Genomic DNA, 26,063 nt, shown 5'->3' with positions numbered 1-26,063 from the left:
GGATGATGGGAGCTGTATATTTGTGAATTACAGCTTCTCCGGGCTATCGTATATTTCTAACTTCCCTCCCGAGCAATCATTCTAGGTTTTGAAATTCAAAATTAGGTTCATGACTTAAAAACATTAAGGCGTTTCATTTTGATCCGCCAGGTGCAATGGCTTTGATTATAGCATGGGATGTTGTCTTCAATTACTGAACACCTGTGAGATTCCACTGAAGTCTGACATAATTAAGGCATCCAGGCTAAATGCGTAATCAATTAGGAGACATGTTTATTTGGGTACCGCAAATCAAGCACTGCGTGAAATTAGGCCGGCATAATACACCTGATTGGGAAAAGACCTTCTTCTTCTGCAAGATTTGTCAATTTTGTTTCCATGCATCAGAGATGTTTATTAAGATTTATCGGCAGGGTCTGTAGGACTCTACCCAAATGTTCCAGGTTATTGCTCGTGTGCCCATCTTATCCACTTGAGCCTCTTTTTATTACTATAAGGTGATCTACATAATCTAGATATGCTGTCCTAGCTATAACTGAGTGATTTATACATTGATATTTTCTTATATCTGTTCTAATTTCATTAACTAAGGGGGGCGCTATCCCAAGGTTAAATGTAACTCATGCACTAGCCACAGTTAATATGGAGGGATTCTGGGAGCTCAGTGTTAGTAATTGTGTTATACAATTATAAAGCTTCCCTTCCACTTTTATTCTCCTGAAGGTTTCCTCATGGTGATATTTTCCTCCTGAAAGGACTGATGGGCACTGTCAGAGCTCTATTCACTACAAAGCAAGCCTCAGAACAAAACATGTCCTGTGCTTTATTCTCAGCACACCATATCCCTTTTACAGGACTTAATTGTAGCCGACTGTACGTTTTATCAGAACTGCGCTTCTAGATAATCTTGGAACAGCGGCCACATGATGCCTTCTGCATGACTTGGTCAGAATATAAAGACTAAGAATAGGGGAAGAAGTCTAGGAGAACACAATGGATCATCACGACCAGGGCAAAGCAAGGAATAACAAATCAGTGTGACATATTTATCAGCAGAGAATGTTCCATTGACTTTCATGATGATGTCATGACTTTCCACCATGTTTCTCACTTAATGAATTTACAAACTTTCATAACATTGTTATCCTCGGGTAAATCTCTCATGCAAAAATACAAAAAACATTACAAATGACCTATAATTCAAGAAGACAAATGCACAAACATAATTAAATTATATGGAAATGTGATTCACACATGTTGTGTGTCTTTATTTTGAGAGGGCTTTTGTTGCTAACAGTTCTTTGTCTTACAAGCCTGCCAGAGAACCAAAGGCTCTCCTTGTGGGTTTCAGCTCCAGTGGGACCAGGCCAAGGACTAGTCCCATCAACTCTTTCTTATTTCCATCACAGGTCTATATGACACCTATTATATTTAACACTGGCTATATCTAATTGTCCGTGTGAGCCCTCAATGTCAGATCCTCTGGTGAGCTCCAAGAGACCACTCCATCTTTGGTTAGGTAACTCATCTAGGGATTCAATCATGGTGTCTAGCATGATGTTGAGTGAAGATTATTTTCAAGTCTAGGTTTCAGTTCTATTCCTCACCACACCATTATGAGACAATACAGACATATATCTAATTGTCCGTGTGAGCCCTCAATGTCAGGTCCTCTGGTGAGCTCCAAGAGACCACTCCATCTTTGGTTAGGTAACTCGTCTAGGGATTCAAAAACATGGCACAAAATGTGTTGGATCTTTTTTTACCTTGCAGTGTACCCCATTAGAATTTGCACCTGGTGCCCAAAGGGATGTAGTGATGAATGCAGGAGGGGTGGATGGCAGATGGGCATCCACTGGCAATGGCACAACCAAGGAACATTCAGAGGGCACAACCAAGGAACTTCAGGGAATGCAAGAAGTGAAGGAAATAAAACAGTGCCAATGTAGTTTCTAGGGCCCAGACATCTAGACAGACATCCAGAGCCCACTCTCACGACATCAAGACAGAGACAGTGCCCCTGATAATGGTATAGGGGTTAAATATTCTTATGGTAGAAATAAAAATGGGCTAATGGGAATTTTCCCAGACTGAGGCCCACTAGGGGCTGGGTCCACCAAGAGATTCTCTAACATTGAGGGGCATAGGGCTAGGTCTAAGTGTTTTGTGTATGGTGTTCAAAGGGCCGTGAACAATGGGAAGGTAACCAGATAACAGCTCGCTAACACAAAACAACAGCTCCCTGGTAGATCTAAGAACAGCACTCAATAGTAAAATCCAGGTCCCACTGAGACACATTCAGTTACATTGAGTAGGAGAAACAACAGCCTGTCAGAAAGCAGTTCCATCCTAAAGTGCTGGCTCTTTCTGAAAGCACATGACCAGGCAAAATGACCTGAGATGCACCTACACACCAATATTACAACTAAAAAATACACTTGTTGGGTTAGGAATGAAATTTTATATGGTAGAGTAAATTATTTGCAGTGTAAACCGTGTCATTTAGAAATAAAAACTACCCTATAAAAATCATGACAGGATCTCTTTAAGAACATTGTTTTTTCCTTACCTAAAATTGTGCATTAGGTATTAGTAGAGATCTCCTACTTTCGCCCTTCAACGAAATCCCACTGTTAATGCTTTCCCTATTATATCATTACTTACTGCTCTCTCGACTCGACAAGAGCGATGCCAAATCCCATTTTATTACAAATCGCTTGCCCTTAAAACAAAACCAGTTTTGACTTCTGGTAAGAACCTTTCCAAGTTAAATGGAAACCAGATTTTGTTATATGCGAACTGCCTAGCATTTGTTGTGCGGCGACCAGATGGAAGCCATCAATAAACCACACATGCAATGGTTTCCTTTAAAGACGTAAAACATGTTTTAACATGTTAAGAATAGAATAAGGAGAATAAAAAAAGGAAGAAATCCCTCTTAACTTTAGGCAGTTTTGTACCATGCCCTGATGAAATGACGTCTGCTCTTGTTTAATTGTTACTTGATACATTCGAGCTTTTCAACAGCAAAGGGAAAAAAGTGTTTTGATCATCATATTGCATGGTCCTCGCTTCCCATTTACCTCAAATCAAAGGGCTGGTGGGTTCCCAAGATGTGAGATTATTGGCTGGAAATGTAATTATGGATATTGGGCAACCCTACATGCAAACCAACGACTAGAGGAGTTACTTCCCATGGAGGAGGCTTCCAGTGTCGGACTGGAATGCCAGGGACCCACCAGAAATCCTTAGACCATGGGTCCACATTCCAAACTATTACTCCTCCTCTCCTCACTCAACCTCTTTAGTCTCCTAGTTTTTTATATCTACTTACTATATTCCTCTATTATTATGCTTTTTTCCCCATAAATCAATAGGGAAAGACCATGAAATAGGCTCCCACCAGGAGTCAGACATTGGAGGCTTCTCCAAACAGAAACCTTCTTGATGGTGCACCTACCACCCCACTCTCATGCAGCCCATCTAATGGCATAACTATAGGGTTATGGCCACAAAATGTGCACTAGGTCCCCTACTTTGTACCATGTTCCTCACCCCTCCTCCCAGACCAGCAATTTACCATATCCAGTAGCATAGCTACCAATGGAGAATGATGTGCAACTTGGCCAATGCCAGTTGGAGACCCACAAGTCCCAAAGTACTGCAGACCTGCTCACAGATCTTTAGAACATGGGTCCACTTTCCAAACTATTATTCCTCTTCTCTTCACTCAACCTCTTTTATTCTCCTAGTTTTTTTTATATCTACTTACTATATTCTTCTATTATTATGCTTTTCTCCCCATAAATCAATAGGGAAAGACCATGAAATAGGCTCCCACCAGGAGTCAGTCCGACACTGGAGGCTTCTCCAAACAGAAACCTTCTTGATGGTGCACGTAATACCCCATACTCATGCAGCCCATCCACTGGCATAACTATAGGGTTATGGGCCCACCAGGAGTTTTCCTGGTATCCCAGCGGGCCAGTCCGACACTGGAGGCTTCTCTAAACAGAAACCTTCTTGATGTTGCACCTACCACCCCACACTCATGTAGCCCATCCACTGGCATAACTGTAGGGTTATGGGCAAAAAATATGGACTAGGGCCCCAACTTTGTACCATTTTCCTCACCCCTCCCCCCATACCAGCAATTTACCATATCCAGGAGCATAGTTACCAATGGAGAACGATGTGCAACTTGGCCAATACCAGTTGGAGAACCCTCAAGTCCCAAGATACTGCAGACCTGCTCACAGAGCCAACCAGACCCAGGTACAATCTGTTTCCCTGGTAGATATACCACTGCCTCTATCTCTTACTATGTCATTATGTAGAGATCTTGAGTAAACACGTAGCCCCAGCCATAGGTTGAATGTAATAGGTGTAATGTACAGTAATAAAAAGTTTGCAACTGGTCTAGTAACCCATAGCAACCATTCAGAAGGTAGCAGTTACTGTTCAACCAACATCTGAATGGTTGTCATCCGTTACTAGACATATGCAACATTGCACGCAGTTGTATTTTCATCCAGTTAATTAGTAGTTCCATGTACAGACAACAAAGCATTTGTAATTGAGCCTCATTGATATTAATCGCAATCACCTATGCGTCAAAGGTAATGTGACAGTCAAAGATGGTGGCGGTGATTCCATTCAGAAGCAGAATTCACTTGCTTGGTAACTAGCTGCCCGAATTGCTACTTCTGCCAATGCCTTAAAAAATTACTTTAAAGATTAAAGAGGAAGTTCACCTTTAATTTAAAATTTAGTTGCTTAACTTTAGGTGGATGTATTTTAATATAATATTAATTATTAGTTGTGTATGTTTTTCAAATAATCAGCCTTCCTGTTCTGCCTGTTTCTAGCCTGCCACTGAATTGGTAGTCAGGGTCAGTGACCCCAGCAACATACTAAAAGTAAATTTTAAAGCAAACTACCCCTTTAAACATATGAAATATATCATAAGGATAATATCTCAGTGAGAGCGTTTAGCATAAGGGCTCCAGCTGTTCTGTTCTGTTTCGCTGGATTATTATTATTGCTAGGTACACTTGCAGACTAAACACACGTGCAGGACATGAGCCAAAGGATTTCTTAAACATTGATATTTTCTGGGTTTCATTCTTGTAAGGAGTAAATGTTCTGAATCTTATGTAGAAAAAAAAACCAGGAATTCGTGGGAGAGTCAACTCAAGATATAGTTTCTAAGACTGAAATGGCTTTTGAGTTAATGCATTACCTTAACATGACACTTAGAAGTGCCTATGGTGGCAGTTTCAGGGGACGCGCACTAATGTCTATGTATGGGGAAAAAGTGTTTTTTTGTAACCCTCCAATCCGCTGCTGGCACCTGAGCTGATCACCTACCTGATGATTGCAAATGCATAGACCTTACTGCACATGCTCCAACTGGGAAGGAGAGAGAGTGGATGGGGGGGGCACTGAATATTAAAGGAGAACTAAACCCTAAAAATAACTGGTTATCAATGCCATAGTTTATATAGTGAACTTAATGCACCAGCCTAAAGTTTGAGCTTGTCAATAGCAGCAATGATCCAGGACTTCAAACTTGTCACAGGGGGTCACCATCTTGGAAAGTGTCTGTGACACTCACATGCTCAGTGGGCTCTGATTGGCTGTTGAGAAGCTAAGCTTAGGGCTCGTCACTAATTATCCAGCAGAAAATGAGCTTCCCCTGTAATATAAGCTGATGCTACAGGTTTGCTGATTATTCAATTCTGATGCTAATTGCACTGGTTTCTGTGCTGTCATGTAGTAATTATGTGTATTAATTACTAATCAGCCTTATATTGTGACATTTCTATTCTATGTGTACTGTATATTGTGAGTGGGTCCCTAAGCTCAGTAAGTGACAGCAGCACAGAGCATGTGCAGTGAATCAGCAGAAAAGAAGATGGGGAGCTACTGGGGCATCTTTGGAGACACAGATCTTTACTGCTAAAGGGCTGTGGTTGCCTTGGGCTGGTACAGAAGCACAAAACATCACGTACAACATTTCTACCTATTTCTTTAGTTATGGTTCTCCTTTAATCTGGCAGTGCCTGCTATATCTTCAATGGCCCACTCTTGTATACAGGGCCCTTAGTAGTCATACCTTTTTGGACACAGAGGCGATGCACTATAACTCTGAACTCCAAAGTGAGAGATTCCTTTTTTAATCTACACAATAGCTACACAAAATTGCCGCCAGTCGGCATGTGTGAATCCATAGCTTTCATAATACGCTGACTGTAGGATTCAAGAAAATTATACCCTTAATGTGCCTAATAGCACAGACCGCGGTTTACAAGTCTCTCCTGGCTCCAACCCAGTGGTTTCCCTACTAGAACTTATGCAAACAGATTAGTACTTAACAATATACCCTGCTTGGAAACCAGTGAGACAATGATAGGATTTTATTGCATCATAACAAAATGAATGTGTATTAACAGCATCGACTTTAGAAACACAGCTGGCAGGACGTACTTATATTATAAGTTTAATGCAGCAACACTACACTTCAATGGGAAATGGTGTCAACAACAATCGCATCTCATCTCAAGCTTACGAGATTCTGAGCCGCGCTTTATCGGCTGGAAGTAAATTAGTCGTTACTTATTTCTAGGGAAAAACAGCTAATCTAGCACTTGAATTTATTGACCGGTAAAATCATTATGTGACTAGAAAAATAGTTTGTGCTCACAAATTCATTTTGTCCTGACGCAAATCATTTTGTGACTACAAAAGTATTTTTATTTTTCGTGTTCTGCACATTTAAAAATGAAGGGGCAATCGGCTGCTGGGATGACTGGTTTCAAAATCTGTTTGTGATATAAGCCTAAATAATTGGATTTTTCTGCTTCTACTAACTCCAACCAGGGAACTTTCTCTAAGGAATTTGTATGTTTTTCCCATGTTTGTGTTGGTGCCCCCAGACTCCTATCACACTCAAGAATGTAACTGACGCCCAGTTTTCTGACTGCGTTTGCTGCTGTGTGGTTTCTGGTGACCCTGAAGGGGCGAACCCCCCTAATCCCCTAGTAGTTACGCCACTGGCCAACATACAGTTAATTTGCTCATAGTGTATATGAATGTAAGAGGGACCTTAGATTGTAAGCTCCACTGGGACAGGGACTGATGTGAATGTTCAGGGTTGGACTGGGCCAGCGGGATATCGGGAAAAAGCCCGGTGGGCCCCCAGCCCTTGATCTGATATTGGTGCTGCCCCTCAGCCCGCGGCCGCAAACAGGAAAAATGCTAAACTTAGGGGGGCCAGAGGGAGGTTGGCCTGGCCAATGCGTCTTTGCCGCTGGGGTGGGGGGGCATATGGGGGCCCCACAGTAGCAGCCCCGGGCCCCCCAGTCCAGCCTTGTGAATGTTTAATCCCTGTAAGGTGTTGCAGAATATGTCAGCACTAGGGATAGGCAAATTTTTTCGCCTTGTTTCGCCGTGGACTTGTATGGTGTCACACACCCAAAAAAAAAGTGAAGCGCGTCAAAAAAAAATCGTCGCATGTCAACAATTTATTGATAGACATTAATGCCCGTCGGCGACATTGATGAAGCGGGTCAAATTCACCCACGCCTAGTCAGCTCTATATAATTAAAGCTTTATATGAGTCATTTTCTCTTTCTTTCTATAAGTGGTGAAATAATGATATATAAGGACATACAGTAGACGACAGAAGCAATAGAGGTCTTGCAGTTGATGGCCCATGCAGTGGTACAGGCATACCTCAAATTATTTGACCACACCCATTTTTTGTGGCCACACCCCCTACTTACCATGTTTATTTGACAAAATTTGGTAGGTTATGGAAGTTTGAACATATTTCTGTGTTCTTTTTTCAGTTATTACAGTTTTGCTAATGAAGGTGAATTGCCCTTTAAGCTGTGAGTGTAACTTCTCCCAAGAGACCTGTTATCTTATATTGTTACAATTACTTATTTGCTTATCTCAAAATTGTTACAAAAATATCTTATCTGCAGCTGTGGCTGTTCTGGGCTCTCTGCCAAAAGCCAATTAAGTTAGAAACTTTGTTTCTTTTTCTGGCTGATCAGTGCAGCGAAAAAGTGGACTTTCCCGTGCAAACGAGGGACTGTCCCTCTAAAAACTGGACTTTCCAGTGCAAGCGAGGGACTGCCCCTCTAAAAACGGGACTTTCCAGTACAAACGAGGGACTGCGGGTTGAGCAGTCAAAAGAGGGACTGTCCGTCTATAAATGGGACAATTGGGAGGTATGGTTACTGGCGCTGTAATTAATTTCCCATTCAAATTAGTGGGAGGGGATAGTTTTAATAAAGGGCTACTGCCATGAGGCCAGTTGAGAAACTCGTCTCAGACATTAGCAAGGGGCATCAAAAAAGCCGCTCCTGGTAACTTTAGAAGCCGAAATTCTGATTTCTAAATTGGAATTTCAGCTCTGCTAGTGCTCTGTTATAAAGACAGCTGACATGGGGCAGGGTAGGGCTGATTAATGAGAAGGAAATAGTCCTTCATCTCTTGCATTTTGTCTGAGGCTCTTCTATACCAGGCAAATGGGCAATTCCATTAATTGTGTCATATGTTACTTGTGATGCTGCCGCAGTTCCCAGCAATTTTCACTTTCAATTTGAGACAGGTCACAGATGTGTTTTGCTTTCGGCTTATTTGTATGAACCTCCGTCCGAACATTAAAACTTCAAAGAGCAAATGCTTTCATTAACTTGTGTGGGAGGGGAAAAAGAAAGAGATCTAGTCGATTATTTGGTTCCTTCCAAAGTGAAATAAACAATATAAAATAAAACATCAGAGAGCAGGCATTTCTACAAAGAAAAGTACTGATGAAAATTGTTGGCCACAAAAAGCTGATCTCCTTTTAGGAGTCTCCATCTTGTAGGATCAATATCAGAGGTCCAATCAGCTAAGGGCAGAGACACACACACTGCTGTTTCGGGAGATTACGGTAAGCGCCCAGCGACAAATCGCTTCTTCTTCGGGCGACTAATATCCCTGAACTGCCTTCCTGCCGGCTATAATTTAAATTGCCGACAGGATGGCACTTTGAATGCTTCGTTTTCCAAAGTTGCCTCAAGAGGAAACTTTGGGCGACTTTGGAAAGCCAAATCGATTCGAGCGCCCTTCTAGCCGACAGGAAGGCATTGCGGGGAGATTAGTCGCCTGAAGAAGACGCATTTGTTGCTGGGCGACTAATCTCCCAAAATAGCAGTGTGTGTCTCTGCTCTAAGAGGGTGGTTCATATACTGCTATTGCTTTTGCCTTGAGGCCTAGGCGAGGGTGGCACATATGAGAAAGGGTGACCTCATACATGAGCAGACAAGCAAAGAAAAAAACCCAAAATACAGAACAGGAGAAAAATATAATATCCATACTGGTGCACCAGTGTGATTCATGACTTGAGCATAAGAGCTTACTATTGTTCTTATGACATCATTCACAGGTTTTTTCAGGAAACCAGGAAAAAATTATGTCAAATCAGCGAAACTGTAAAATCAGGGAAATGTGCTAAAGTAACATTTTCTGAAAGGATAGAAGCACAGGAGGAATCCGTTTTACTTTGAGATACAATATTTACTGTGTTTATAACAAGGGTTAAACATTACAGTGTTAATGTTACACTATGGGGGGGCATGTGCAAGACTGTCTCTGTTTTTGGGAACATCAGGATAAAATTTTGATAAAAAATCTGGGAAAACATTACTTAAAATCAGGGAAACGCACCCATTGAAATTGCATTATGAATTGGTGGGATCACAAATAAAAACTGTAAAATGCTAGAAAACTTAAAATCAGGGAACTTACTGTAAAATCGAGGTTTCACCATATATATATATACACAGTATATATCATGCATAGATTAGTTTAATTCAATGCAGCGCTGTTTCAGTTAACGCCAAAGGTCAACTGGTACCCTGAAAGGTCAAACTCAACCTAACTGCCCATATTTTGGAGGGACAGACGGAATTCACAGAACCCAAAAGAGATTAATTTCCTGACATGAAGACTAGGGGGCAGATTTACTAAAGGATGAAGTGGCTAATACTAGTGTTAATTCGCCAACGTTGCCACCCACAGGGACATCGGCAAATCATTAAAGGAAAACTATACCCCCCAAACAATGTAGGTCTCTATTAAAAGATACTGAGTAAAACAGCTCATGTGTAAAACCCTGCTTCATGTAAATGAACCATTATCATAATAATATACTTTTTTAGTAGTATGTGCCATTGGGTAATCATAAATAGAAAATTGCCATTTTAAAAAATAAGGGCAGCCCCCTGAGATCGTAAGATTCACTGTGCACACATACAAACCACATGTAAGGTCACATGAGCCAATTAACAGACAGAGTTCTGCCTTTTGCTTCCTCACTTCTTCCTGTTAGTGTTGTAGTATTTCTGGTCAGGTGATCTCTTCCTGTTACAGTTAGAGCTGCAGTATTTCTGGTCAGGTGATCTCTTCCTGTTACAGTTAGTGTTGTAGTATTTCTGGTCAGGTGATCTCTTCCTGTTACAGTTAGTGTTGTAGTATTTCTGGTCAGGTGATCTCTGAGGCAGCACAGATAGAGTCACGAAATGGTGGTTCAAGGCAAGAGATGTAAAAGGGCAATATTTATGTAAATATATATTCCAGTTTGGTAAGATTCTTTAATATGTTATTCAATTTGATATAAACTATCTGTTGTTTAAGTATTCATTTTGGGGGTATAGTTTTCCTTTACCAGGCGCCAATTCGCTAGCGAAAGAGACGATAACGGTCGTTCCCACTCTATCGACAGGCGACTTTTTCGCTCTGGCGAAAGCCCGTTACTTCTCAAATTCAGTAAAGTCTGGATCTTTCACCAGAGTTGACCAGCTCAGACCAGGCAAAGTGCTAAAGAGAAGGGAGATCTTCCTCAATCTGCTGTCACTTCCATCATATTCTGTGAGCCGAAAATGCGTTAAAGTTCCAAAAACACTGGCGACTTTTCCTTTTTTGAAGTGGGATTGGCTGCAAAAGTCCTAACAAAGTCCTGGGGAACCAGTTTTCTCCAGACATTTCATATGGAACATTCATTTTACAGTGGGCTCATGTGTAGGGCATTATATTAACTCTCTTGTCTTTATTAAGGTTCCCTGGACATTTGTAATAAAAGCATTTGCATCAACATTTACAAGAAAGATGTCCATAGAACTTTAAATTAACCGCCGTACGCAAATTTTCGATAGGCACAAACGAACGCTAGCGCATCTTCACTATGAAATGCTCGCACTTGCAAAGTAATGATATCGAAAAGTCGCCAGCATTCGGTGCCCAGGGTACAACTTTGCATATTAGTGAATTAGCGTAGTGGTAGCGAATTTGCGCCTGGTAAAATGGTGTGATTTGTGCGAATCGGTCGTTGACAACAATTCACCCTTTAGTGAATCTGGTTACATTAAAAGTGTTCTTGATATACTGGTGGACCTGATTCTGAAGATTCAGCCCCTAAAAATGCTCATAACCTGGACAGAGAAAGACCATAAAACTTCTGCAGGAATTGTCCACTTCAGTTGGTCGTAGCTTGTGAATGAGATACGATAAAAGTTTGCCAGCTATACGTACTCCTATATCGATTATAGATTGATTTATAGACTATTTAATGTTTCGTGAAATATCTCAATTAAGATGATGAAGGTTTAGAAGCAGGAGGACCAGCGGTGAGATGAGGCTTGTTTATATGAATGTCCAAATACCTGGAGCTATGTTTTGTTTGATAAATGCTTGGTGCTGGTTGGAGCCAGTCATATATTAATTGTGATGACCGTCTGACAACCCAACAGGATCCCTTCATGGAAGCAAGTACACTATGAATTAAGTCATTATATAAAAATAAACTGTTAAGCAATAACACATTGAGATACCATTAGCGTTTAGAAGACAGTGATGGTCATTGACGTTGCCTCCAACCTACAGATAAGTAGGACTTTGTGTTGCCTGTGTGGATGGGAAAGGGTAAATCCCTCCACCAGGATTAAGGCTCTTGCTAAAATCAGTCAACAGCCAATTCATGTGAGCTCAGCTTCTGAGAAATTAAACTCTATTAAATTGAAACCTAAAGCCTTATTTACACAGAACTCCCTTTCTCATTCACAAGTGCCTTTCACTTCTCTAATCTTCTAAGGATCATTAATCGAGAGGAAATTCAATTTCTAAAAGGCACTTCATTAAAAGCGTTTTTTTCCCCCCTTGTTTTATTTAGATTAAAAAAAAAATGGAAAAAGAATGAAGCCCACAGTCACGGACGTTTGATTCATCTGAGAGGGTTTTATCACTGTGGGATGCAGACTGTAGGGCACTTTTATCACATCCAAACAATTTGTTTGTCAAAGGATTATGTAGTGGATTGGTTAGTTAATCTAGTGGGGATCAGGGCAGTACATGCATGCAGTTTATATGCCCCCTCCCAGTTCCTTTGTAATCTATTTTTTAAATAAATATGCTTAACTCTACTGTACAGGTGTCTCTGGTCTTCTAAAATAAACTGCAGCTGTTGTATGTGTGTGGGCTTCCCATGATGTAGCCATCAGTCACCCTCCAGTAGGCTAGGATGACAATTCTCTAGTATCCTAGGTTGGACAATCAGAGTTTTACAGTTTTATTATACACTTAGAAAGGAGGAGTTGTCCTAAGGGTTATGTGGGCAGCCTTTCATTGGGGGTTTAATTCCCTTTGGACAAGTCAACTGGTGTCCTGGCATACTTAGTGTAACAATCATGACCCTTGTTCAATTCCTTCTGACTTTGGACAAGTCAACTGGTGTCCTGACATGCTTAGGGGCCGATTCACTAACTTCGAGTGAAGGATTCGAAGTAAAAAAAATTTTTTGGGCTACTTCGACCATCGAATGAGCTACTTCGACCTTCGACTACGACTTTGAATCGAAGGATTCGAAGTAAAAATCGTTCGACTATTCGACCATTCGATAGTCGAAGTACTGTCTCTTTAAAAAAAACTTCGACCCCCTTGTTCGCCATCTAAAAGCTACCGAAGTCAATGTTAGCCTATGGGGAAGGTCCCCATAGGCTTGGCTAACTTTTTTTGATCGAAGGATATTCCTTCGATCGTTGGATTTAAATCCTTCGAATCGTTCGATCGAAGGAATAATCCTTCGATCGTACGATCGTACTATCTGCGCTAAATCCTTCGACTTCGATATTCGAAGTCGAAGGATTTCAATTCCCAGTCGAATATCGAGCTTTAATTAACCCTCGATATTCGACCCTTAGTGAATCAGCCCCTTAGTGTAACAATCATGACCCTTGTTCAATTCCTTATGCCTTCTGTCAACTGGTGTCCTGGCATACTTGGATTTGGTGCGTCGCAAGGGTGCGAAATTCGAATATTTAAAGGGGCTCTGTGCACAAACTCATTGCCTGTTGTTAGGTCTACTTGCTGGTATCCTGGGTGTTTCCTGTTTTGACCATTACCTGCCTGACTCTTCTGAACTCTGCCAAATCTGACCCTTGCCTGTCTGACTACTCGTGAACGCTGCCTGTATTGACCACGGCCTGCTTGACCATGCTTGTATTCTGCCCGCACTGACCTGGCCTGTCTGACTAAGCTTTTGTTTGCGCCTTGAACTGTACTTTCCGTCCAAAACCTTGCCCCTTGCTCGTCCAGAACCTTTGCTTGGCTCCTCTCTTATTAAGACCTGGCAGCATCCAATTAGCTGAGGGCTCCTCCCGAAGTGAAAGCCAGCTGTTAAAGGCAGAAGCAAGATTCGAGACCAGGGAGCCTAGCACTGGTTCTGGATTTAGGGTTCCGATCATGACACATGACCCTTGTTCAATACCTTACTCCCTCTGACTTTGGACAAGTCAACTGGTGTCCTGGCATACTTAGTGCACTGTTCACGACCCTTGATCAATTCCCTATGGTAACGCCTTCTGACTCCTTTAAAACTCACATATTCTAACCCTTAATATTCTTAATATTTTTTAATGAAACAAAGCCATCATGGCTTCATTAATATAAACAACTTCATTTCAGGGACTAGAGAAAACAATGCCATAGACTCAACTTGTTTTCCCTGATTGAACCTGACATGAGTAACCAGATCTCATTTATTATGAGTGTTAGGACATCTAAATCTAATTTCAGAGTAAGTATGTTATATTGACCTTTAATTGAACTATTATTATTATTATTAATAATAATCCTCAAAAACAAATACCATTCCTGTCAGCAGGTAGTAATGGGCGAATTTGTCCCACGAAAAATTAGCGAAACGCATTGAAGTCAATGGGCGTCAAAATTATTTTGACACGCATTAATTTAAACGCCCATGACAATTGTTATACGCGCTATTTTGGCAAAAGCATTAAAGTCAATGGGCATCTGAATAATATTAATGTGCAACAATATTTATGCGTGCGACTATTCTGACGTGTGGCCAAATTTTTTTCAACGCCGCAGATTTTTTTTTTCACTGGCGAATTTTCTCTAACGTTTCGCAATTATTCACCAGCGGCGAAACTCGGGATATTCGCTGTGAATTTGCTCCTGTCAATTTTTTTTGCCCATAACTATCAGCAGCGAAAAAAAAAATCAAAATAGAGCAAAATATCTTGAGATTTGAAAGAAGAAATTGTGAGGTTTCAGGTCTTTTCTGAAGGGTTTCATTGTTGCACAAATGGACTTTTTCCAGGAAAAACAGACTTTCAAGTTGGGTCAGTTTACTTCCAGAAAGAATGGAGAACACATTTCAGCAAAAGGAAAGAACTGAACAGAGTGTTGGATATATGAAGGATTTAGTAACAGGCATCATGATTTACTGGCCAGATTGTGGGCGTGGTAAATGTTTATTTCCCCCCAGTTTTTTTTAGTTCAAGTTGGAAGGTTTATGGCTGCTCTGAAATAGTGAAATAGTGATTGATGCCTAATATTTAGGAACAGAGACGAGGAGAAAGTGTTGGAAGGGCTACTGTCTGCTTTGCTTTTATATATACAGCATACATATGAATTTGTAGCACTAGAGGTGCCCAATATATAGGGTTTTTGTAAAAAATAACCTTTACACAAAAATATAATTAACATAACGCAGACTAACTAAGTTATTAGTAGCACTAGGTAGGTGCCCATTATATAGGGACAGAGACATGGCTGAAGTGCTGTAGTTGGTTCAACCAGGTATGATTCATTTTGCCTACAGAAATAATATAGGGACGGAGATCTGGAACTGTTGTCACCGTTGGCAGTTGACATAGTAACTGAAAGCTTAAAGGGATCCTGTCATCGGAAAACATGTTTTTTTTCAAAACGCATCAGTTAATAGTGCTACTCCAGCAGAATTCTGCACTGAAATCCATTTCTCAAAAGAGCAAACAGATTTTTTTATATTCAATTTTGAAATCTGACATGGGGCTAGACATTTTGTCAATTTCCCAGCTGCCCCTGGTCATGTGACTTGTGCCTGCACTTTAGGAGAGAAATGCTTTCTGGCAGGCTGCTGTTTTTCCTTCTCAATGTAATTGAATGTGTCTCAGTTGGACATGAGTTTTTACTATTGAGTGTTGTTCTTAGATCTACCAGGCAGCTGTTATCTTGTGTTAGGGAGCTGTTATCTGGTTACCTTCCCATTGTTCTTTTATTTGGCTGCTGGGGGGAAAAAGGGAGGGGGTGATATCACTCCAACTTGCAGTACAGCAGTTAAGAGTGATTGAAGTTTATCAGAGCACAAGTCACATGACCAGGGGCAGCTGGGAAATTGACAATATGTCTAGCCCCATGTCAGAATTCAAAATTGAATATAAAAAAATCTGTTTGCTCTTTTGAGAAATGGATTTCAGTACAGAATTCTGCTGGAGCAGCTCTATTAACTGATTCATTTTAAAAAATTGAGTTTTTTTCCCACGACAGTATCCCTTTAAATCTAGATGTTCACTGGATCTTCTTTACTTGAAAACAGCCATGGTCATGGGTTCCGTTTCAAACAAAAGCACTTTGAAAGGTTAATGTGAAAAACAATGGAAAAACAGGATTTATAATAAAATGTGAATAGTTCAAAAATGTTTCCACTAAACCTCCTGTTTAGGTCAACATATTATGGAAGGTTTTATGAATACCATTATAAAAAACTCTAACTTTTTTACTTTGAGATATTGGTCCAGCTTTCTGCAAATGGGCCTCTGGTTCCAGGAAGGACCTTGATTAATACAAAGAAAACTGGAGAACATTTTTAAAGTGAACCATCTTCCAAGACAAGACCTTGAGAAACTGATGTAGCCAATGATATTCTTAAGCTGTGTTTAAGGTTATATGTAGTTATATCTGCAGCCATTTTCTAAATTGATTTACAATTCATTCATTAATTTTAAATCTCACAAACATCTCATAAAATAATGAAATAATATAATAATTACTCAAAATTACTTTAGGGACGAGTGGTGGCTGAACAACCTTAGTAAAATGCCAATATTTTATTGTTACACTGTGATTTATGGTCAGGGATTTTGATAGGCCTCCGGGACATTCTTTGGATGAAGAGACTACCTTCATTTGCTTCTGTGCTTCTCAATTAAATTGATTTACAAGATGGTTCCACACCCCTTACCTACAATCTAATTGTTTTAACCAAAGGAAAGTAATGAAGAAGCTAAATTCCAATCCTTCAAATGCTGTAGTCTGGTGACACACCTGGAGATTCCTGGAGATTAGTCGATCATTGGGAAATCTCTTCTTCTTTGGGCGACTAATCTCCCCGAAAGGCCTTCCCGCTGGCAAGAATATAAATCGCCGGCGGAATGGCACTCGGATCGTTTCATTCTCCGAAGTTGCCTCACCAGGAAACTTCGGACGACTTTGGAGAAACTGAAATGATCCGAATGCCATCCCACCGATGGCGATTTTACATTCTAACCAGCAGGAAGGCATTTCAGGGAGATTAGTCGCCGGAAGAAGAGATTTGTCACTGGGCGACTAATCTCCCCAGAATCGCAATGTGTACCACCACCTTTAGAGATCAGAGGAACATCTTGATGGTTGAGCCCCTCCGACTTTGTCTGGGGCATATGGTTTGACAAACACTCCCCATAACCGAAGTGCCTAAAATATCTGCCCTTTCGTTCTCACTTTGACAAGAGCAAGTGCCATTTTTTCATAGTTCAGGAGAATTGCTATTTACCTTACCCTGCAGTGTTAAGGCCAGAAATGCCCGATATTTTAATTCTTTAGAGTTTTCGATTTTTTTTGTCCCTTTTTGACATTTCTGTAACGTAACATGGAGAAAAGCTAATGACAATGCCTTGAATTACATTAACCTACTTTTCACACGATACACAGCTTATTTTATCTTATATTATGTTGTTCCTTCTCAGCTCAAAAAAAAACCGGACCTGAATTTATGTGTGGAACTACCCAACAAAAAGAGGCAATAGCTGATAGATTGCTGTAGAGCAGATGCAATATGGAGACTTAATCTTCATACAGAAGGAAGGTTGTTAAGAGAAAATACGGACAAGCAACTCTTTCAAAGTGTTTCGCTATATGGTTTTAAACCACAGCTATTCTAAACAATCTCTTCAAAGGAGAGTCGCATGAAAAAGATAGTTGTGTAGAATGATTCCCTTGGATCTGCTAGATCTGATGGAAAGGGCTGGTATACCTCAGTGATTTATTTTCCCTTTCTATTTGCCTTATTGGAATATTAAGAAGTGAATGTCTCATTACAGAGCTTTTTCTTCGATTCTGCAAAAGTTTTTAGTTTGAGTCTTGCCGAAGCTACCATTATCTCAGGCTGGTTGGCCCCAACCTTCCTTATCAACTTGCAAAGTATGTTACTTTGTTATTATCCCCTTCCAAGAACTTAACAAAGACGGGGGGTTCTAGAGGTCTGAATTGCCAATGGGGGATTGGCTTTCAAACAAGGCCACAAATGAAGCTAAGCACAATTATGTAGGAACAACCTTCTACAGTTGCCCATAGCTTCTCCTGAAAAATGCCATCAATCTGGTTTTGACTCCCGTCTGGCCTCCAACTCCGTGCCTGTCCCGAACCTTGCCTGGCCATTGACTTTGATTCCGCCTTCTCCTTATCTGTACTGCGAGTATCCTAGATGTGTTCAGGTTCCCTGTTGATTCTGCAGCAGAAAGTCCAGGGGCCAGGGTGTTGGTGAAGACCAGGGTTGTTAGGGGTGACCTTGTTCACTGAAAGGTGCTTCCTAGTGGTCTCCATGGGTTCCTTGTTAACTAGCGTTACATAACGTTTTTCTACCCTGACAGTGCAGCAATGCCGACTATCTGAGACCATATTCCACTTAAGTCCAATTAGTAAGATGGACCATGCTCTATTTAATTTGAGTGTAACTGAAGATCATTTTCCCTAGGCAGATGAATGCACCATACATAGGCCGGTCCCCTAGCAGAACAGTAAGTCTAGCAGGCCTCCTGTAGAACAAGCAACTCCACTACCACTAAAGGTCTGAGATGCAATGCCCCTCCAGTCACAATGTGTTCTAGTGTTTAGCCTCAGGAAATAGGTCCAGCTCCTACAAAGCGATGATTATGGCATTTTCCGTGATATTAGTTGAATGTTTTCTCAATTACTATGAATGTTTTCGAACCATTAGTGCAAGGGCAAGTCTCCAGTGGGCTTAAATGGAAGCCTTGATATTTTGCTGAGAGGATTGTCAGGGGTTGTATAAATCAGCAATGCAAAATAGGTAATTAAATACCGAGTTAAAGCAGAGATTTATGCTCACTGAGTTGCATGCATTTAGAATTCAGTAATATATACACACAAGTCTATAGCCTTCCAAAGAAACTGAGATGATTCATTGCCCTCCTCTTGCTGACTGAGGGTGCTACAATCTAACATTAATAGCCAAACCTACGTGCAAGCGTTGTTATTAAACAAGACCATCCTGTTGATTATTAATCAATAGTTAGTGACGCTACAATGGGCTACACGACTGGAAGGCATAAAAAGGGCATGGCTGCTCAAAAACGAAACCCTTTTTTCTTTATGTCTCTCTCTCTCTCTCTCTATATATATATATATATATATATATATATATATAAATTATTTTTTTTTAAACACAAATTTCAGTGAGTTATGTGACACAAGTTACATCATTGAGCACTGGTAGCATCACTAAGCACCATTTATAAGGATGTAATTTACAGGATATTCATGGTTCTTGTGCATACCTCCCAATGGGACAGTCCCATTTTTGACAGCTCAACCCGCAGTCCCGCATTTGTACTGAAATGTCCCGACTTTCTCTGCACTGAACAGCCAGAAAAAGATACAACGTTTCTTACTTAATTGGCTTTTTGCAGAGAGCCACCAGGTGAAACTAGTTTTGAGATAAGCAAATAAGTAATGTTAACAATTTAGATAAACAAGTCTCTTGGGAGAACTTAGACTCACAGCTTAAAAGGCAATTCGCCTTTATTATCAAAACTGTAATAACTGAAAAACAAACACAGAAACATGTTCAAACTTCCATAACGTGCCAAATTTTGTAAAAGGAACATGGTAATTAGGATGTGTGTGTCCACAAAATGGGAGTGGTCCCTCTTCTTATTTCCAAAATGTTGGGAGGTATGCTTGTGTATTATATTGATATGTCAGTTGAGGCATAGAACACTACACAAAGGCACCTGTAATCATCACAGGTTTTCCAGCTTTGGAGAAGACTTCTTTTCAAAGCCAAGAGAACCCTGCCTGCTCTCTGTATATCTTTGTAACACCTTGAACCCCTATCTCCAGGGTAACAGTGAGAACAGAATCGCCCTTGGGACAACTAAACTAAAATACATAGTGGCAAGTGAATAAGTATCATACTGTAGACCAGTGATCACCAACTCATGGCTCGTGAACAACATGTTGCTCTCCAACTCCTTGGATGTTGCTCTCAGTGGCCTCAAAGCAGGTGCTTATTTTTGAATTCCTGGCTTGGAGGCAAGTTTTGGTTGCATAAAAACCAGATGTACTGCCAACCAGAACCTCCTGTAGGCTGCCAGTCCACAATTAAAGAGCCAATCACAGCCCTTATGATATCACCAGGGACTTGTGTTGCTCCCCAACTCTTTTTACATTTGAATGTGGCTCTTGGGTAACAAAGATTGGGGACCCCTGCTGTAGATCATTCTATCCCTAATTGGATTGACACCTTTCTAGAGAAATATAATGGTCTTTCTATCTACCTTCCCTATCAATAACAAGTATCCTTAGGTCCAGCAAGGCCTATATATATATATATATATATATATATATATATATATATATATATATATATATATATATATATATATATATATATATATATATATATTACTTCTCTGGGCATGCCTTTATGTGATAATGTACAGGGAACTTTCCTGTATAAGAAAAACTATTTTTCTGTTTCAATTCCCAAGCCAAAGGCCGGACACAAAGCAAGTTGCGTGACCCCAGTGCCCGATGTGGATTTTGGCTTCTGTTACTCTCTGTAAAGCTCATTCACAGAAGTGCACCATGGCACAAACACCTTTATAAAACGCAGCTGTGTACACAGTGGCAAAGCCATTTGGTATGTTTAATAAGTCTTACTGGAGTCAGGCTCCCGGCCTTGTGGAACTGCACATTTATAGCGCAAGTCAGTAGCAGCCGCTTCATCAGAATTGTGTAGTATAATGGTATCAATGTGCTGCTTTGGAGTTTATTTATTAATAAATCAGATTGATTATTTCATTTTATTATTTATTCATTCTCACAGTGAGGGTTCTGGAATAGAACACTGGTCATAGAGTGTACAAAAGGGCAAATGAACCTTCAGGGTCAGGGTAGACGCTCAGATTCAGGGAGATTAGTCGCCCGGCGACAAGTCTCCTCTTCTTTGGGGCGACTAATCTCCCCAAACTGCCTCACGCCGGCTAGAATGTAAATCGCTGGAGGGATGGCACTTGGAACGTTTCGTTTTACGAAGTCACCTGAAGTTTCCTTGTGAGGCAAATTCGGGCTACTTCGGAAAACGAAGCGATCCAAGTGCCATCCCTCCGGCGATTTACATTCTAGCCGGCGGGAGGCATTTCGGGCAGATTCCTCGTGAGGCGACTTCGGAAAACGAAGCACTCAGAGTGCCATCCCTCCGGCGATTTATATTCTAGCCTGCGGGAGGCAGTTCAGGGAGATTAGTTGCCCCGAAGAAGAGGAGATTTGTCACGGGCTACTAATCTCCCCGAATTTGTGCCCTGACCCTCAATATGAAAAAAGCTTTTAACTTGTTTTTAAGAAAGAGCAATAACAGGATAACAGAGCCGTTAAACAAAACAAAAGTATTTTCTTTTTTCCCCTTTATCAACGAATACTAAAATAATCCTTGACGATAAACCAGATCCTAACAAACGGGACACTGCTTTGACATGGTGACTGCCCTCGGTGTTCAATAACTGTGTGATAGAGATAGGAAAACAGCTTTTCTAATTACATGTGTGGATGCACCAGTAAAATGTAAATCACAAACTACTCAGCCTTGACATTTGGCTTGTTCTACAGCTACACAAACTGTGCAAAGCTGTGCTTCACTTAATTAACTAGTAACTGGCAAGCCCATTAATAAATTAGAACGATGTGCCAGGATCTAGCAAAAATCTCTTGCCACTTAAAGTAAAGGGGACATTAAAGTTTAAGTAAATCTTTAAAATAAGTGAATGTAAAATGGATGAGAGTGCTATTCTAAGCAATTTTGTCATTTACATTCATTATTTATTTTCTTTTATTCCAAGATATTAAGGGATACATTTGCTGTTAATATGAATGTATTTTGTTCCAACAGCGCCACCTGCTGGTCAGTTTCTGACCAGTCTGACCACCAAGTAGTCAAGGAAGTTGTCAGGAGAAAGAAAGAAGCTGCTCCACTGTCAGACTGGCCCACCGGGATACCGGGAAAACTACCGGTGGGCCCAGGTGTCAGTGGCACCCTCCTGCTTATAAACATTTGGCCTATTTCATGGCCATTCCCTATTTGTATGAGAACAAAGAGGCTAAATAGATGGAGTAATAGATTATAGTTTGTAAAGAAAAGAGTCTAGGAGACGTTGAGTGAGGAGAGGTAGAATAATAGCACTGAGAGTGGGCCCCTGGTCTAAGGTTTTTGGGTGGGCCCCTGGTGTCCCAGTCCGACACTGAGCTGCTCTGATGTTCTTGTGTTTAGGAAAGATTTGAGAAAGGTTTCTAATTGTTTTCCTAAGCAGAAGAACATCAGAGCAGCCTCTTCTTGGTCCAATCTATAATTATGCATTATGTATCCTACAGATATATCTACATATATATATATGGTTCCACACATGGGACCTTGTGTGGAATGGGACTTGCCAGGGTGAGACCTTCAATAAGAGGGCAAGTCCCATTCCACCAATGGTCCCATGTGTGGTCCCATTCCACGTCTTCATGGCCAACCAGAAATAGTGATCTATCTTTCCTACCCTTTGTGTATGGTCCAATCTTTTGGCCTCAACATCCAAGCAATCTGATCAGTGTATTATAGTTGAGTGTAATTATGTGGTTAAGATACACACCAAAAAGTTATTGTAGACACGGTAACCCAGAAGAAACCTCTGCCTCATCACTTCAACGTATTTTCCTAATACTGATACACTCAACACTTTTATTTACCAGTGTTGAGATTCTTCAAGGACTGGTTAATGCTTATCAACTTTTCACTAGTTAAAGCTAGTGATGGGCGAATTTATTTTTTCTTTTATGCCGGCAACAATCCTTTAATGTGCATCCAATTGTCGCTGGCGTCGGAATTGTCGCCGGGAAGTTCGTAAATTTTTCTGCGAATCAAAACGGGACGAATTTGCCCATCACTAGTTACAGGAATAACACGTAGATAAGATTCTGGCTGAGAATGACTTAGCCCTTCAACTGCCATGCAATACAGTTTTCTTATTTATTTTGGTTTTGTATTTTCAGGAGTCCTCTGCCTTCCAGACACTTTGAACCTTCATAGAGAACAGCAAAGGTCCAATAAACCAGGTGATGTACAGATGTTTAGCCAATCAGAACTGAGGACTATAGAGCAGTCATTGCTTGCCACACGGGTGGGCAGTATTGCTGAGCTCAGTAAGTACCAGCCTGTGAATATTCTTTCTTTTTCTTTTTTTTTGTTATTGGATAGCAACGTATAGAGTGGGAGAAACAGCCATGGTAACGATATTATATGCAGTTTATTTTAGTCTGGAGTATTTATGGCAATGCTAGCGAGGTGAATGGTCCCAGAGAACATCTAACGAGGGAAAGGAGATGAATCAGAGTTCCAGTATAAACAGATAATTTGAATAAAATAGTGTATATGACTTTTAGGGTTTTAATATCAATTATGTTGCTATTGCTATCTCAGGTTTTATGGAGGGCATAGGGATAGGGAGTACAAGGGATACCTAGGGTGACCAGGGGTGTAACTGTAGGGGAAGCAGACCCTGCGGTTGCATGGGGGGTGCCAGGAGAGTGATTAATGAGCAATTTGGTAGAATAGGCCAACTTATCAATATTTTGGGGCCCTTAATTGAATTTGCTGTGGGGCCCAGTAACATCTAGTTATGGCACTGAGGATGACCATTGTCTAAGCAAATTTATGGGACTGTTTATGCAGCAGTTTGTCTTATATCACTCCATTTTCAGGCAATCCAGCTAGCCACACCCTCAGTAATATCAGACTCCTCCTTTGCAGTAAGGTCTTGCCCATACCTCCCAACTGACACGTTTTCAGCGGGACAGTCCCGCTTTTGGCAGCTCGTCCCGCGTTTGTACTGGAAAGTCCTGACTTCTCTGCGCGGAACAGCCAGAAAAAGAAACAAAGTTTGTAACTTAATTGGCTTTTGGCAGAGAGCCTAGAACAGCCACAGCAGCAGATAAGATACTTTGTAACAATTTTGAGATAAGCAAATAAGTAATTGTAACAATTTAGATAAGGAGGTCCCTTGGGAAAAGTTAGACTCGCAGCTTAAAGGGCAATTCATCTTCATTAGCAAAACTGTAATAACTGGAAAAAAAACACAGAAATATGTTCAAACTTTCATAACCTGCAACATTTTGTAAAATAAACATGGTAATTAGGGGGTGTGGTCTCAAAAATGGGCATGGTCAAAAAAAAAAATTCGCTATTTTTATTTCCAAAATGTTGTTAGGTATGTCTTGCCCCCTGCTACCTCCTTGTAAGTAATTATGACAGCAGTTTGTCTGACTGATTTCATTTTCAGCCAATTCAACTTGCCAAACCTTCGATAATATCGGACCTCTTCTTTGTAGTTAGGCCTTGCCTCCTACTAGTTTGTTGATGGGGATTATGAAAGTACAGGAGGTAAACCCTGCAACCTAAAGTTTAGACAATGAACCACGTAAAGGAGAACTAAAGCCTAACTAAAAGTAGCTAAAAATGTTGTACATGATGTTTTGTGCTTCTGTACCAGCCCAAGGCAACCGCAGCCCTTTAGCAGTAAAGATCTGTGTCTCCAAAGATGCCCCAGTAGCTCCCCATCTTCTTTTCTGCTGATTCACTGCACATGCTCTGTGCTGCTGTCACTTACTGAGCTTAGGGAGCCACTCACAATATACAGTACACATAGAATAGAAATGTCACAATATAAGGCTGATTAGTAATTAATACACATAATTACTACATGGCAGCACAGAAACCAGTGCAATTAGCATCAGAATTTAATAACCAGCAAACCTGTAGCATCAGCTTATATTACAGCCAGGGAAGCTCATTTTCTACTGGATAATTAGTGACGAGCCCTAAGCTTAGCTTCTCAACAGCCAATCAGAGCCCACTGAGCATGTGAGTGTCACAGACACTTTCCAAGATGGTGACCCCCTGTGACAAGTTTGAAGTCCTGGATCATTGCTGCTATTGACAAGCTGAAACTTTAGCCTCGTGCAATAAGTTCACTATGTAAAATATGCCATTTTTAGCCATATTAATTTTTAGCGTTTAGTTCTCTTGATAGGAGTGCGCCAGGTCCCTCTGAAGGTTTTTTCGGCGAGGTCCCAGCGCTCTCTAGTCACGCCACTGGTGCTGTACGTAAGATTCTTATCTGAGGATTCTCTTCCGAATGTTATTAAGTCTAAGTACATAATGGGAGACTTCTGGATAAGGTTTAAATAGCCTTTAATTCTAACAATATTATATAATATAATCTATTTTTCTTGAGCTTTAGTTACCCTTTAAGTATAGAAAAAAGCCAAACAATTTTATCAGTAAATTTACAGAAAATCTGTCCCGTGTTCAGACACAGCTCTTTTGCCTTTCCTTGAGGATGAGTATGCACAAATAAACAACGGAATTTATGGAGCTCCGTTGTTTTTCCAAGAGATGCGACTCTGCTGTGCAGAATTTAATTTGAATCTGAGGCTTCATCTGTTTTGATTCAGTAATCTCAAACCTAATCCAAAAAAAAAATGTAAGGGTGTCGTGAAACTGACAGATTTTAATAGTTCTGGAAAATAAAATGTTTATTTTTTTCCTCCCCTTTCTGATCGGACTTGTTTTTGTAACCAAGCGATAAATCATAATGAGTCTCGGCGTTGTTACCAAAGATGCACCCCACGCGGCATGACCCCCTGCTTTGAGTGTTCAAAGGAGCACTGGGTGTTTCAGGCTCTAAAGCCAGAAAATGGGGAGGTTTAGCCAAATTTCATTGGACTACAAATCACAGCAACATGTCATCTGCTGTACTGCAGAACATCAGGGTAGCAGGCTTAAAGGAATATTGCACAACAACATTTTTCACCAAAAGAGGTGGCTCAGTTACAATGCAAAGAAATCCTCAGTTGGAAACCCACCGGATCTGAGTAAATCTGGCTCCACATTGGTTCTGAAACTGGAGCTGGAAGTTTTATCTGCCTGCCTAGCTCTCCAAAGTAGATTCTGTCATGGTTTTTATGGTGTCGTTTTTATTTCTAAGTGAAACAGTTTACACTGCAAATAATTCTCTCTACCATATAAAATTTAATTCCTAACACAACGAGTGTATTTTTTTTAGTTGTAATATTGGTGTGTAGGTGCATCTCAGGTCATTTTGCCTGGTCATGTGCTTTCAGAAAGAGCCAGC

At 40.7% G+C, this 26,063-nt stretch overlaps 1 protein-coding gene across 2 annotated transcripts in view; it reads left to right on the top strand.

Moving 5' to 3' along the window:
- btbd11.S (BTB (POZ) domain containing 11 S homeolog) overlaps positions 1 to 26,063 on the top strand; it is a 131,650-nt gene that overhangs the window by 51,130 nt on the left and 54,457 nt on the right. The window contains exon 2 of one of the 2 annotated variants that reach the window (XM_018254852.2): positions 22,924 to 23,073. The exons of the other annotated variant lie outside the window; for it this stretch is intronic. Coding sequence (XP_018110341.1) covers positions 22,924 to 23,073 — 150 coding nt within the window. The remainder of the gene's footprint in view (positions 1 to 22,923; positions 23,074 to 26,063) is intronic. 2 annotated transcript variants of the gene reach the window in all.

This window comes from Xenopus laevis, chromosome 3S, assembly GCF_017654675.1.
Source record: "Xenopus laevis strain J_2021 chromosome 3S, Xenopus_laevis_v10.1, whole genome shotgun sequence".
In the NCBI taxonomy this organism is placed as follows: domain Eukaryota; kingdom Metazoa; phylum Chordata; class Amphibia; order Anura; family Pipidae; genus Xenopus; species Xenopus laevis.
The sequence above is the reverse complement of the archived record's forward strand: the minus strand, read 5'-3'. Positions and strand labels throughout refer to the sequence as shown.